This window comes from Trifolium pratense, linkage group LG3, assembly GCF_020283565.1.
Source record: "Trifolium pratense cultivar HEN17-A07 linkage group LG3, ARS_RC_1.1, whole genome shotgun sequence".
Classification (NCBI taxonomy): Eukaryota; Viridiplantae; Streptophyta; class Magnoliopsida; order Fabales; family Fabaceae; genus Trifolium; species Trifolium pratense.
Window position 1 is genome coordinate 6,831,063 of NC_060061.1, and position 16,328 is coordinate 6,847,390.

General features: G+C 33.6%; 3 protein-coding genes across 3 annotated transcripts; 1 reads left to right on the forward strand and 2 right to left on the reverse strand.

Annotated features, from left to right (window-relative positions):
- Window positions 1-263: 263 nt before the first annotated feature.
- Window positions 264-998, forward strand: LOC123914526. Its single transcript, XM_045965727.1, has one exon. It carries the CDS (start codon window positions 264-266, stop codon window positions 996-998), a length of 735 nt encoding a protein of 244 aa, XP_045821683.1.
- A 2,738-nt stretch (window positions 999-3,736) lies between these two features.
- LOC123916016 lies at window positions 3,737-4,990 on the reverse strand. Its single transcript, XM_045967336.1, has 2 exons — window positions 3,979-4,990; window positions 3,737-3,929 (listed from the first exon to the last, which is right to left on the reverse strand). The coding sequence occupies exons 1-2, from the start codon at window positions 4,841-4,843 to the stop codon at window positions 3,874-3,876; spliced, it is 921 nt and encodes a 306-aa protein (XP_045823292.1). The 5' UTR covers window positions 4,844-4,990; the 3' UTR covers window positions 3,737-3,873.
- A 1,807-nt stretch (window positions 4,991-6,797) lies between these two features.
- LOC123916017 (sialyltransferase-like protein 2) lies at window positions 6,798-12,147 on the reverse strand. Its single transcript, XM_045967337.1, has 12 exons — window positions 11,786-12,147; window positions 11,608-11,681; window positions 10,850-10,939; window positions 10,551-10,628; window positions 10,208-10,308; window positions 9,045-9,237; window positions 8,864-8,954; window positions 8,718-8,782; window positions 8,459-8,613; window positions 8,279-8,360; window positions 7,910-8,019; window positions 6,798-7,377 (listed from the first exon to the last, which is right to left on the reverse strand). Exons 1-12 carry the CDS (start codon window positions 11,877-11,879, stop codon window positions 7,182-7,184), a joined length of 1,329 nt encoding a protein of 442 aa, XP_045823293.1. The 5' UTR covers window positions 11,880-12,147; the 3' UTR covers window positions 6,798-7,181.
- Between the last annotated feature and the right edge of the window lie 4,181 nt (window positions 12,148-16,328).

A 16,328-nucleotide genomic window follows, 5' to 3' on the forward strand; every position in this document is an offset into this window, starting at 1 on the left:
TATATAATCTGATAAATTAGTTTAAGATTAATTAATTATTTTTTCTACAAGAGATTAATTAATTAATTGCTTGAATGCATGAAAATTTATGATTTATAAAAACAATTATTTTATTTTTTGTTCAATAGAACAATTATTTATTTTTATAAATAATCAACGGAATCAATTAATATATTAAAAGGCTTTCCAAAAAGATTAAATTTTTCTATTGGTTGGGATGTTACAATTCGGTGCCTACTCTTTCTTTGCTTAACCATAGAAAAATGAATCCCTCACCTACTTGTGTTCAATGTGGACTTCCATATGAGACATTCCTCCATTGTGTTCGAGACTGTATTTTCTCTCGAAATCTTTGGTTCCACCTTGGATTTAGCAACATTGATTTCTTCTCAATTAGGGATAATCATGATTGGTTAAACCTTGATTATTTGGGTCCTCAAGCCTTTACCTTCCGGCGAGCGCGGAGGCATCGAAATTTGATGATTTTGAAGACTTGGCCCCTTTATAGGCTATCCTACAACATTCAAAGCATGGTCGAAGATTTCATGTCGTGCTTCACTCCTTCTGTTTCTGTTGTTGCACCGATTGACAGGTTTGTCAAATGTAATAACAATAACTATCGTTGCATCATACTTAATGTTGATGGAAGTTGTCTTGGTTCTCCTGTTCGAGCCACTTTTGGGGGACTTATCAGGAATAGCTCAGGCTTTATTCACGGGTCTTCAGACATTATGCTAGCTAAATTATATGTAATCTATCATGGCCTCATTCTTGCCAAGGATATGGCAATTGAAGATCTTATTTGCTACTCTGACTCCTTGCATTGCATCAACCTTATCAAAGGTTCCATTTCTAAGTTTCATGTTCATGCTGTTTTGATTCAAGACATAAATAAGCTACTCTCTCACAACAATGTTTCTCTTTACCACACTAGGGAAACCACTTATTTTCTCTTGATTTGTTACACTATTTCTTCAATCCACTTATTTTATATTTGACAGAGAGATTTCTTTTTATGTCCAATCAAATATAGCATCACTACTTGATGATTTTGCCATAAATAAATACTAGTTACTACTTTGCTACTATTTTGTTGGGAAAGACACACCGGTCGGAGAAGAGAAGAGACACGGTGGTTTGCGAGATCAATGGAGGTTTTGTTAACCCATCCACAAATATTCCAGTCATAAGAGAATCGAGCATCACTCCTCAACTTGAGCTAGTAACTTTTTATCCTTGTCTCCCAACTTAATTACCTCCGGCTACTGAATATTTACAGTAGAAGAGAGAAAGACTCTAGTCATTGGATAGGATCCCAACTCCAATCACCATTGATTATTTGAAAACTAATTACACGGATGACTTGAACCACTGATGTACGAAATAAAAAACTTTTTCCCATAGTGACTTGAACCGTGCTAGTGTTTTGCATATTCAATCAAACATCTACTCTTTTTGGAGATGAATCAACTTAACATCTACTCAAGTTGTTATAGAATGCATATAAAATTCAAAGTGACTGCACAAACTCCACTGTCAAATTACTATTTTTGCTCCATTGTGCCCCGGGGCACTGTTTAGCATTTTCCATTTTCCAATAATTATAAGTGAAAATTCAAAGTTGCAATTTAATGCAACTGCAAACCGAGAAAATCTTGTTTGGAGAAGGACACATTGTGTGTCCAATGAGAATGGATTCTCTCAAGTGTGATTTACACTTGAGAGAATAAAGTGTAATCTAACACCATCTAATTCATTTTCTCTAAATTTTTATATGTTTCTCTCTCTTGATCAATGATCACAAACCACACTTTATTCTCTCAAGTGCAAATTACACTTGAGAAAATCCATTCTCATGTCCAATAGATCGAATTTGGATTTCGCACAAAATATTGGGTCCATGCAGTAATTACCATTGATCGTCCAATAAAAAACAAATAGCTAAGATTGAATACTGTGTTAAACTAACAAATCTGCACTGCATAGATCGGAGTAGTTCTATCATAAATTAGGGTCAAACGCCTATGGAATCCAGCACCCCAACAGATTCTCAAACAAAGATTAATACTTGCTAGTAATTGTTGAACAACAAAAGATTTCTCATACCTATAACATGAGTATACAATTTTTGCAATTTAATGCATAGCTCCCAATGCTGCTCTGAACACCTTACTAGCACTAGCACATAATTTCCCAACAACTTATCAGGTACTAGTACTAGGTACTTACTCTCCATTAATGCAATCATTAAAAAAATTCTTCATCTTCCCAAACACTAGCCTACCTCTCAATTGAACAGTTATGATCTACTAGCAACAAAAAATGGTCAATAGTTTAGTGGCCCCATTAGAGGTAGGTTTTGTCAATAGGCATTACAAGCCAGATTTGTTCTCTACATATGTAGAAGGTAAACAAGGGACTTGGATACAGTGCAGTCACTCTCGTCTGATTGAAATCAAACGGTTCAAATTTAAATGCAGTTTAAATATAACAATTCTGATCATTAAATATAAGCCGTCCGATCTGGATCCAACGGTTTTAAATTCACTGACTGCACATGCAGTGTGCAGTCAAGGGTGCTGACTGCACCCAATCCAGGTCCGGTAAACAAGCTAACCTTTCGGCAAGTACCCGATTCTGTCAGTGGAGCTTCTTTCTCTAACCTCAATCATATTTTCTCAAATTTTAAGAATGTGTCGATCCAAGGACACAGAAGATACGCACAATCATATTTCAACAAATAATAAGATACTACCTGTTACCAAAAAATAACCTAACTTTGATCCAATTCGCACCACCGAAAGAATCTAGTTGCAATGTTATCATTTCTGCCTATAACAATACCGACCACAGAGATCACCATCAAATTCACATTTGTTACGTTCAAAAGGACAAGTCCAAAAGGTTTCTGATACCACAGCATATGCACCAAAGAACAAAGAGCTTTGGAAAAAGCAGCTAACAGTAACCAAACATCAGCTCATAGAATTCCACTAATCCCAGTTATAATATAATATAAAAAATAATGCATAACAGTTGAACAAAGATCAGATTCTACCACTAACTGAAATTACAAAGTTGCAAACTTGAAATCAAACTATTACTTAGTGTTGACAATTGTTGCAGACACTGATATTGACAATGGCATTATTACAAAAAAACAAGGCAAATCAGAAGAATCAAAGCATTCCATCAAATCCATGATAATCACACAACAAACCAAACTGCGACCATATCTACAAAATAGATGTGCTAAATAGTCACAGTAATTACTTTAGACAATAACACCTGAAATGACTTGTTGTGCATCGAAAAACTAATTTTTGTTTCTACTGGAATGACAACTCTATGACAACTCGTCGAGAAACACTACCACATCGTGGTATCCGCAAAAAAAGGGATGAAAAAGAGTTGTGCAGACAAAACTCACAAGTTGTGCAAATTCAAAATCGACAATAAACACTATAAATGTAAATTAATTACATTGCAAAAAGATTGTGTATCAATTGTTGAATGATTTAGCCAACACAACAAGTGTAAAAACAGTCTACACAAGAATTTTCCAAGACTTATAATTGCATCCTTGGTATAACGATGCATAGAATGAAGGAACATTGATTCCCTTTTCTTTTAGGAAAAAACTTTCCAAGAGCGCTACAATGTGCTTATTTTAACATCATTTTAATGAGTTATCATCAAATGACAACAATACAGCTAGAATTACTTCAGGAAATGAAAAACCAACAAATTGCTCGAACAAAACTTGCAGTTATATGTACTTGCACTGGATTTCAAAAAGGATGTATCTCAAATGAGAACCTAACGATTCCAAGTCTAAAAAAAAAAGTCATTGGAGAACATAACGATTTCATTTCAGACATGCATCTGAATTATGCTATGGCTGAGAATCCTTTTCTTCCCTGCTAGTACTACAAAAGAAAAACAAGTAAAAACTCATAACTCAGGAGAAGCCCTTACCAAGCTTCTGAATAGCACAATACAATTTTCTTCTGGATCCAACAGCATTAATTCCCATATCTTTGAGATCTTCTAATGTCAACATTGGCAAAACTTCATCATCAACTTCATGCACTTCAAACACGGGCGCATAACGACCTAATCCCAATCCATTAAGCCAAATCCTAATCCCATCTTCTCCACACCTAATCCTCCCATCATTCTGATTTCTAACATCATTTTCAGATGGCCCAGATAACTCAATTCCATCATGATGATCCCTACCCTTAAAAGACCTTCTATGCCCATCAAGCCCTAAATTCTCCATTGAATGAATAGGGCTTTGTTCTTTCAAAGGACTTTCCGAATTTTCCACATCGAATTCTCTATATCCATCATCAATATCTTCAGCACCACTATACTTTTCCTCTAATTCAACAACACCGGCGCCAATACCGCCACCACCAGTTTCATCAATTCTCGAAACCCAATTCGATCTAACTCTCTTGGTGGCAACAGAACCTCTTTTCTTAGATTCTTTAACCTTCCAGCTACCAATTGCAACAGTAGTATCAATATTCCCTTCTCTTTCATGACCATCTAGGGTTTGGTTGAAATCAGCAATAGTACTCAAATTAGTTAAAGGTCGAGTCTTTGAAGGTTTACCTGAAGCGTTTGAATCTTTTTCCTTGCGTGGGTGATCGAAGGCGAGTTTCCAACTCTTGTTATTGCGTCGGGCATGAGAATCGTAAGGTGGGTCGACGCCGATGTCGCCCAATCTAACACTTGGTCTTCTCTGGCGCTTTGTTCCAATTGGTTCGGTAGAGTTCAAAATTAGGGTTCCGCCACCGTTTATCTGCCCCTCTGCCGGCTGAATCTCCGCCATTTTTTCCCTCTGTAACAATATTCTGTTGTTCTCTCTAGATTAGAAATGCAGAATTAGGGATAGGGTTTTGATTTGTTGTGAAAGAAAGGAAGAAAACAGAGAAAGTGTAATTCGGAGTGAGTGAGTGAGGTTAATCTGTAGCAAAAAGAAATATGAATGTTGTGTTTTGAAGTGTGAGGGTTGTTGTTTGTTTTATTTGTTCTCTCTATAAAATTAAAGTGATTCATTAGCTATTGCAATTGTGGATCTGGTGGCTTCTAAAGATGATCTCATAGGATCTACACTAGATACATGCTTATTAATTATTAGTAATAATTAATTAGACAATTTTGATACTCCGCGCTCTAATTATAAGAGAAGATTCACTTTTTAGATATATTAAAAATTTGATATATTTAGTTTATATTATTGTCTAAATATATCAAATTTTGAATGTATCTAAAAATTAAATACTTTCTTATAATTAGGATAAGAGGGAGTATTAAATAGAAAGTTAGTTAAAATTTTAAAGGTATGATATCATTTATCAATGAATTGGTTTTGGTGGTAATCATTTTGGACCTTAGTTTAGGGTTTAATCTCTAATTTTGATGCGAGTGGTTAGTCAGTTGCTCCTACAACCCAAGTTGAGTTTGATTGTCATGCATAAAAATCTGGTCAAAAGAAGGGAACTTATTTTCTATGTTTCATAAATTTCTAGGGAGTAATTATGCTAAATAACCGTGAAAATTGTACATTAATAGTAGAAAAACTCCAAAAACAATATGAAAATAAGATGTATTTTTAAAATTGTATATGATTTGTAGAAAATAAGAAAGGAAAAAAAGTGTTCAAACTTTTTTTTTTAAAACTAAAGATATATTTCGCATGTAATTGCAGAGATTAATCTACTCGAAATAACTTACGTTTATTTAAGAAATTAAACTCTTCTAACAAATGTTTCTCCCTAAGAACTGAAAAGTGTTCAAACTTTAAAAGACTAAAAACAAGAGACCCATAGGGTAATCATCATCATTAATATAACTCTAACATAGATAAATAATGCTTCTTTATGGGTCTGTTTGTTATAGATTTTTTTTAAATAGATTCTTGTAGTGTTACATAATTTTGTGTAAAAAAATTTTACAAAGAAACTTTTTATAAAAGATTCAAATGAAAATTTGGTTTGAATAGTTATTCTTAAAATGTGATTTTAGGTATTTGATCATTTTATTGAAACTTTTTTCGGATATCAAAATTTCGAAAAATCACTTAATTTTGAAACTATTTCAAATAGATTTTCATAAAAATCATTTTTGAAATACAACTTTGTGAAAAAATTGTTATTTTGACTATGTTTTTATCTTCAATAATGTGTGTTTATGTTATATGATGTCAAAATTAGTGTTTCAATTTAGAAAAAAAACAAATATAAAAAAACTTGTAATACTTTGAAAATCGGTTTTAGAAAATCCATTTTCAAAAATATAAAGAAAAAATTCATTTTTTTAAAGCTAAAACAAACAGAACCTCGTAGGATTATAGTGGAGCTTATTGATTCGCCACATCAGATCAAGTGAAATGCATTGAAATTTATTAATTCAAATGGTGGGTGAAAATGTGTGCTTGGTATGCACTAAAATTAACATATATATTATCTTGTTTTTATTGAATTAATACTGATTATGTTACTCTCTACGCCGAAAGGACGTAGGGGACCTAAAATTCTACTTGTCCATCGTTGTAGATATTTGACAAAGTTTCAAACATTGGTGGTAGATTAGATATGATTTCCCCCATCTTAGCAAATAGCAATGTTGTCTTGCAAAGCTTTTTTTGGGTTAAAAAATGGAGATTTACTATTGCAATAATTTCTATGCATTTTGTCCATTCAAACACTCGAAATTGCTCCATCAAAAGTGAATACCATTTCCTAGATATGTTCCTCTAGAGCATCTAAAATAAACACAGATAGTGTAAATAAATTTGAAGTACTAAAAAGGTGTAAAACTTTTTTATATTATGGGTGTACAGTTATTATTCCTATTATATAATTATATAAATAAAAAAATCATTACAGGTCAACTTGTTATGGTTCAACTAAACAGCACAGATGCCTCAACATTGTGTCCTAGCTGTTCTATCTTGTCCTCAACCAAAAATACAAGTATTCGTAGTTTTCAAACTAAAAAGAATGAAAAGATCAATTTTTTTTTTGCATATATGCCACCACACCCTGAGTAGGAACTTCAGTTGCCATTTTTTTCAAGTTGATGACATATATTAACAGAAGTTGAATGGTAAGGCAGCATGATACTTTCCAACAGCAAAAATTGGATGCATAGAATCTCAGTACGGTTCAATCAGTTGGCACAGTGCAAAGCAACCCATGTCCTAGACTATGCTCCAGAGGATACATGGTTGCCCTCTTCACATACCTTATATGATCAAGTGCCGCCTTTCGAAGGTTTGAAAGGGCATTTAAATTTCTTTTAACTTGCTTCTTAGTAATGGAACAAGAATGCAATGGATCTTCAGATCCTGCTCCAACTCTCCTGCAAATATATAATGAATTAAGAAAGTCCAACTAATTTTGGATGTAATTAATCTACTCAAAGTCAAGCTCAACTAACAACTAATAATATGCAATGTGTGATCAGACAACTGAAGGATAGCATTAGGCATTCGGGATCATTATTGTATGCCCATAGAGCAACAAACTACTTGCTATCTCTAAATATTACATTTGAAAGATAATATTGCCGTACAATGGTAAACTAACAGGGCCGAATGAGTGATGCTAAATGAAGCTTTGTCTACTCATGTACATGACTTACAAATTACTTATTATTCTATTTGTCACAGTTTAAGTTGTCTTACTAGGAGAATGAGCAAAAGAAACTAAGAGTTGATACTCCTATTATTCTTAGAGAAGCAACATAAAACCATTCACGAGCTTTCATCTAACAGCTTAAACTTTTGAATAGTTGCTTCATCAAAATTATACATTTATATGCCCTTGGTAAAATCTATACAAAAGGTTTTAAGGGGAATAAAGAAAAAATTGAGGGAAGTGGTATCATTTACCTTAGTAATTTCTCTGAGGCAATCCTAGCAGCCCTAATAATATGGGGGCTTGGAACCCATTTTACCACACGGCTTGGATCAGCTCTCATGGGAGAATGGATTTTGATCAGCTTAACAACGAAAAAGGTAGAGAACGTCAATGGTTGGAAAAACAAGAAACATGATTGTACTCATACTGCTAGGCACCAAGTCAATACAAAATAAACACCATTTGCTTATGCTTTATACTACATTAGTCGAACACTTCAATAATTGACACTTCACTTGAACCTATGAACGCCAGAATTTTAAATCATCTCCAATGCATGATGCTAAATTTAACTATTTCTAAATGATTTTTACCAGCAGTAGTAAGGATAGTTTACTTACTCCCAGGCACTCCATCATCTGGTAATAAGCTCTACCATGTAACGGCGTATGGCCTTGACGAGATTCAGAGAAATATCTTGTCCTGAAATAAATTTATAAAGCATACTGATCAAGTAATCCCCTTTCGAAGAAAGAAGTAGCTAACCAGAAATGCTAATTTCAAACAAATAATTTATTTACCACTCTTTATAGCCAGGATCCACAGTGAAACCATACATATCCACAGAATCACACATGGAGAGGGCAAATTCAAGAGCCTTAAGCCCAGTTCCTTTTGCGGCTGAACCAAAGGAAGCACCTAGCATGAGATATACAGGATTTTTTATAGGAAGTTCCTGCAGAAGACAAAAGCCGATTGCTTTGCAAATGGTCATATAGAACATGTGGTACAACAAATAAAGGATCTTATACGGTGATTTCCATTGATAACAAAACATACCTTGATCATTTTGTTCATGATGTCATGAATGGTTGTTTTTACTATCAAGACTTCTTTTCTTTGCTCTGCAGAAACAACATTTATGTAAGGCACTAGTAATTAACAATGGCATTGTAACAAGTGGAACTCATAAGAATTAGCAATACCATCTAATTCTACAACTTTATCCAGCGCTTTGGCAGATCCTCGATTTAGAAGACGGAATGTGCTTTTCCTACCCACATATTCAGTATAGTTCTGCAGTTTTGAATATAACTTAGTTGGCAAGGTCTTAATATTCATGACAAAATAGAAAGAAAAGCAGAAAAACATTGTTGATCAACTAACCTGTGTTGGAGCGCCATTTTCTCTTAAGACAGCATCATAACCATCAATCTCCTTTCCAAATTTTGTTTTCAAAAGATCTCCCGAATTACCAATAACAGCACAGCGCCCATATTGTCTAGGGAAGTATGGTGGTGTTTCAGGGAGCACTAGTGAAAGTTTCTCCATGCACAAGGTCCTGTTCTCGCAGCGGTTGCTGCAACACAGAAGAATCCTATTTGTGAGACTTTATACTAACATCAATTTCTTTCTTAAGAACCCCTAAATTTATAGTTATAAGTAATTATAAATAGGTAAACATGGAATATGGTAATTACTCCCTCCATCCCACAATATATGTCGCTTTGACACTTTTACACATATTAAGAAAGGTAATTAATGTTGTATGGAAAAGAGAGATTATGAGTTGATTTACAAAATTGTCCTTCATTTATGGTATGGAAAGAATAAATTGAAGAATTAAAAGAAGAGAGAGTAATAACTAGTTAAGGGTATAATAAGAAAAATAGCATTAAATGCTTCATTGGTAATATAAAGCGACATATATTGTGGTACAAATTTTTTTCCCAAAGTGACATATATTGTGATAGGGAGGGAGTATGTTATATATTGAGATTGACAAGCCCATGTTGCATTTAGCAATCAAGGTAGAGTGGAAGAGATGGCATAAGAAAAGATTTTATCACTTCTATAAGAGCATGAGAATGATAGACTGTAGGCTGAACCGGTGAACCTTGTAATATTGTGCGAGATAAGCCTACTTATTTCCTAATATTGAATTTTCACACTCACACCGCTAATTCAAGGGATGGTTTGTTCGCAACATCAAATTAAAAGAAGTCTTAGAATAGACAAATTTACAGATTGTCCTAGTTCACGTGATATACCACATGCCTTACTTCGAGATGAAGATCTCAATGCCAAAATCTATTGCCTTTTAGGATAAAGAAAGCTTCATACCATTTGAGGTTTTGAAATTCTCATAACTTTTGTGGCAATTTATAGTCAACTACAGTATATAGAGTATACTAATACTTTGCTCAGTACATTTCTAATAAATGAATGACTTCAAATGAAATTTAATTTGGTTTTATTCTGTGTAGGCTACCATTATTCAATGATGATTAAATAATAGTTTCGTAAGATCCAGATGTACAGTTACTTACAGTTGTATTCCTTTATTGATCCTGCGCCATGCATACTCCTCCCATCCATTCGGTAAAGAATCAATGAATTCCTTGGTGAGTATAGTGGTGCTGTTCCGCACCTGGGCAGTCATTACACACAACAATAAATGGAAGCCATACATCATAAATTCATCATTCTACAACACTTGCAAAAAACAAATAAAAGGGAGCTGACATGAATATCAATAAGATGGTACGGGTAATTGAACAGCCTTGCAGTACAGTACGAAATATATATTTAGACAGTCTAATAGCAAATCTATAATAGAATATCCAAAGCACCTGGGTTTATATCGCAAATAGCACAGACCAAGTTGCTTACCTGCTCCCATGTGGCAACAGCTTCACATAGATTAAAATCAAAAGATAGAGCTTCAAGTTCACCAGTTTTGGGATCTCTCTGTCAATAAAGAAACCTCCATAAGTCAACAATTGTTTAACTACTTTTAAACTAAATATGACAAAGTATATGTATATCACTATCCATAATTTTGAATATGCGTAAACTATTTCCCCGTGGGTTCTAGCTTGTCATAATTAACATATTTTTTTAGGATCATATATGCAAATATTATATTTTACTTCATAAAATAAGGTCAGTGATTGATTAGGGATATTTACCCATTTGGGGATAGTGTCACTGGGAAAACTAATTGTGGTTTGACAATAATCACTGCCGCTAGCTGCTTTCAGACCAAGTCCATTTGCACTCTGCACATAAATTAGCTACTCGGTCAAATCATCCAAATAATTTCTACTCGGTAAAAAAGATTGGAAGATTAAGACTATAAGAAAACAAAACGGAACCAATATATTACAATTTAAACTCCAAAATAAATACCACACTGCAATCAGTTTTCATAAACTACTAGTATTTCACAACTCGCCACCACAATCCTTTCAAGGAAACACAATATCATTCAACATTAAAAAATAGCCTTCTGAAATTCAGTTCAATAAATTTCCCTAACCTTTACCAAAGTTCCAACATTCAATATTGCTGAATTTGTTTTTCTTGGTAAACCAAAGGGGTATCCTCCGCGCGCAACTGCGGAGACTAATCCCCTCGAGGTAACTGAGATTGGTCGACCTCTCCCAACAAATGTTTTTCCGTACGCACGCACCAGTCAGGGATCGAACCCAAGACCAAATGGTTAAGTGCCTTACATCAAAACATTGTTGGCATCCAATCAAAACAAAACCAAAATTCAGATTCACAATCTCGTCCCATTTTACTAAAACAATCATAGATTCATACATATAACCTGAACAAACTAGAAAACTAAAATCACAAAAAATAATACAAATCTAAGGCAAATGCAACAACAACAACAACAAAAACTAAAGTAGTGACTACTAAACAGAAATGGAAACATTACCACACACTTCTGGAAAGAGTCGTGAAGCGAAAGCAACGATTCAGCTTCTTCATCTGTAAGGTGATAACTGCGATCTGTATCAATGGTTACATTACAATAATTATTAGATTCAACGAAATTGAAAAAATCTCTTTGAATATGAATAAGATATGATAATGCATTGTAAATACATACATACATACAGAAGGATCGGAGAGTCCAGTGATGTAAATGCAAATTGCTGCAAATCCAGATGCTAAAGCAAGCAACAAGCCTAATCGAAGAACCCTCATTGAACTTAGTTACCAATTGAAGCTACTTGATGAACTGTGAGATATGAATTAGGGTTTATGAAATTGTTGAGATTGAATCTGGTGTTGAAATCACTTGCTCTGTGAATGCAAAATCAATCTTCGCTAGTTTCTCATCTCGTGTTTGATCAAATATTGAGATTTTTAGAGTTTGGATAAAAATAAAAAATAATATGAATTATTATGGAGAAAATAACACGGATAAATGCAAAAATGTGTCTCAGGAGTGTGGGAAAAGAAATTCACCAACAATTTTCCTAATGAACGAAAATGATTTGAAGGCTAAAATGATCATGGCCCAAACAAAGCCCAACTGAGAAAGTACTTACTTTTTGTAAAGATATTATCCACACCCCCACAATTTGTACTCACACCATTAAGAAGTTAACTTTAATTTACGTCTTTACCTATATACTTTTCTGTAGAAGATAAGTATTGGATATAAACAAAGAATAAATTTTTTAAGGTATTGAACAAATTTTTATCTTGTACAATGAATGATGGACAAATGATTCATTTTAGTATTTTTAAAAAGTTGTACTTAAGACAAAAAAAAAATTCATATGATTTAGTGAATGGCAATAATTTTAGTATTTATTCAGTCATTTGCCCCTCTATTTTGTTATGTCCCTTGAACAAATTTAAAATCAAACACAATACAGTTGAAGATGTACTATACAATTTTTTGTTTTTTTAGCAGATTAAACGTACTCTATATTTTATTCTATTTATATATATTTATATGAAGAACAAGATTTTTTTAGTTTTTCTATATATAGCATATGGAAAGTATAATAATATATTGTTGGGACAAATAAGTAGAGTTGGAGAGAACCAAGTAACTGAAGTGAGGAAAAGATAAGCAAGTGGAGGACTATAATTAGGTGTTATAAATCAATGTGAAGTTCTATATTATCTTCTCTTGTTCCTCTAGACAAATGGGACATGGCCATTCAATGGCTTAAGGATTGTGTGTGGGACATGGCCATTGGGCATTGGCTGCTAGTGTCACCTGAACCATGACCATCTCCAACCATGTTGCCTCTAAAGATGGGTCCTCCCTTCCCTTACTAACACCTTTGTATGGAACCATTAATTAGAACCCTTCCAACAAAGAGGAGTGTAGGAATATATCATCTCATGTGCTGCTTATCCTCCCCGGCAACAAAGATATTAAGAGCACCCACATCCATCAAACCCATTTGAGTTATTTAAATGGGTCCCACTTAATATTTTATATTACTTCACACTTCTTAATTATTTAAATAACTCAACTATATTTTCTAAATATCCATACAACCCACCAAACACTCTAAAATGGATCCCACTTGTAGGTTAATTGTTTGAAAAAAAGCAAGTAAGTTAATTGTTTGAAAAAGAAAAAGAGAAAGCATGGCTTATGTGGCATATAAAGAGCGTTGGTGTGCAGAGTGTCGCTCGTCACTGTAGAAACGGTGAAAATATGTCAAATATCCATGTTTCGTGACAAAGAGTGGTATTAAACAGTTTAAGACACGGTAAAAAGGTACCGATATTCATGCTCTAAGAAGATACCTCACATTAAAATTACATTAATTGTTGGATCATATTATATTTTTTGTTTACTTAATTTTTATCCTTTTTCCAATCTTATAAATTTCTCCTACATGCAATACTAGTTCATGTTATCAAGTTAATTACTATGTATTTTTTAATGATTTTATTTGCAAATATATTTAAAATAATTATAAAAAGTTTTGTTGCAAAAAAAAAATTCAAAATTTAATTTATAAGTCTATATTTTTGTTACTTGAATTTTGGATGTTTAAAAAGTTATATATAATTTATCTCATGGAAATGTCAAAAAAATAAATAAATTTATCTTAAATTTTGAAACGTCCAAAGTAAAATACACACATACTTGAAAAATTTATTCAAAACATATCATACACTAAATATAAACACATCTTAATGCCTATCATTATCAAGATGAACGTTTTTTCGTTCGCTATGTGCTGACTGGATGCTCGCGTGATAGGTGGACGGGAGAGATAGGACTAGGTTGGAAACTCCCAAGAAGATGGGGTTTGCTCACTAGCTTTCAAGGCGTAAGAATGAAAATTTTATCCTCCGATAAGATTTTAGCTCTACTCCGGGACTTGATTTCATTAGAGGGCTAGCGGCTCTTGTGGAGGTTGGTAGTTACCCATCTATCAGCCATAGATCTTGCGCAATTCACACTTATATATACTTGTTACTTCCAATTTGAACATATTGAAGGCCTTAATTAGATGCAAAATGTACCCGACAAGTTGTCTATGCCGACTATTAGATCCTTTCAATATTACACAAAAAATGTACATGTCTATATGATGTTACAAGCAAGCAGATACTCCTAATAATTAAGATTATTTTTCGGGACCATATTTAAGATTTGCTTACTAGTGACACTTTTTGAGTTAGATCTTCTTCCTTCGTAAATTACGCTAGTCACTAATCATAATCGAGCTTTTTAAAAACCCGTGTGAAAAGACTTCATTTTGATCAAACTCTATTATTCAATTTTGAAACTTCTTAATCTTGCATTGTGTGATTACAATTAGAATGACTCGTGGGTTGATAGCAAATATACCGGCATACGTATCCATACATAAATGTTGGCTAGCAAGGACAAACAAACTAATCGATTTACAAAATTGTTTGGAAGTGAGAAAATAAATAGAAAAATTTTTTGCCAAGAATAATTGGGAAAAAAGAGAGTAAATATTACTAGTGACCGAACCTGGATCGGAGATGATCTCGCTGGTGATGCTTATCTTTCATTTCAGTGAATAGGTGTATCTGCAGGTGCTCCGATGCTAAAGTTAGTATGAGTGTGACACAAAATTTTCAGAGATAGATAGAATGTATCTTACTCCTCTACATGAGAGGAGTATATATAGTCCTCAGTGTTGGACCAAGACCGTTGATGGTATGTTTAATGTCATTAACGATTGTTAAAAACGGCTGAAGAGTCATGGTGAACAGTAAATACTCATCATCCATCACGTCCGTTGACTTGAATCGAGTCTTCGTGAGTTTTTTTGTTATTGGGCCTGCTCGATGGTCCAAGAGGAGGATCTCCTCAGCGATCGGGCCATAAGCTCAATCCAGAACAATTACATTGATTAATGTTTTGTAAAGTTATTGAGTTTTCAATAACTTTACAAAATTACAAGTCATTTTTACTAAAGTTATTGAGTTTTCAATAACTTTACAAAATTACAAGTCATTTTTACTAAGAAAATATTTATTCTGGGAATTAAAATCAGTCGACTTAATCTCTTAATTTTTCACTCATAAACAAATTAGTCCACATACAATTTAGTAACAGCAACAAGAATCCACAGATATTTTTGGGCAAAATGGTCTCTACTCTCTAGCTTGTGACATGAGAATGATGTGGTGGTTCTCTCACCAGGAGGATGTCACTTATAGTACTCCTATGTATTTAACCTTCCTTAATATTCTATAACAAGAAAGTTTGACGGATGGACTATGATCCTCTTTGAATATGAGAGATTTGGATCATAAGGTTGTTGGTAAGTCGTTGTGTATGGACTGTTAGTGGTCGATAATGGTCGTACTCTATTGTGAAGGAGGATGTAGTATTTATAAACACTTCGACAACCAAGTTAATAGGCACCGAAGGTGAGAAGTATATTTTAAGTTAAATGTTGAATATCTGAAGTATCTTTTTTTATGAGGAAAGAATTAGAGTTTGAAGATTGACCTAGAATATTCTTTTGCAATCTCATGTGATTGTGACATTCGTTGTCCAATGGCAGAAAGGTTGTGCTAGACATTCCATGTTGTCTCTGTTGGACGGTAACCGCCTATAAGAAGGGCATGTCCATTGTATATAGTCTATTTTGTCATGGATCTGATTACCCAGTCCATTTGCGAATGAACTCTTGGCCCAGAAACAAACTAAAATGACAAAATGTTGCAAATCGGAATACATATTAATTTACTCAAAACATTTAGAGATTAAAATGACCGGTGCTTACAACCTTAAGGATTAAGTCATTACTCGTAAAAAAATTGTTTGAATGGATATAAAAAGGACAGAAAGATTAGCTAAGTACAAGAAAATATGGTTTTGCAAATTTTGGCATCCCTTTAATTATATCTCAATCAACTTTACTATATATATGGAAAGCAAAGCAAGAAGAAAAATAATAGAAAATGTGAAAGGGGTGAAAGAAAAAGAAGACACCAAAAAATTGTTGCACCCAAATAAGGATAACCCCACTACCTTGTCAGTCATGGATGCTTGCTTGTGTCTTTTTATGACATAAAATTTGACATTTCCCATTATAACATAGAAGCACGTAATAAGACACACGAATTCGGGAAACTACTAAAGCAATTTCTTGCGATTTTCCCCCAAAGAGAGATCCAGAGAGCTAG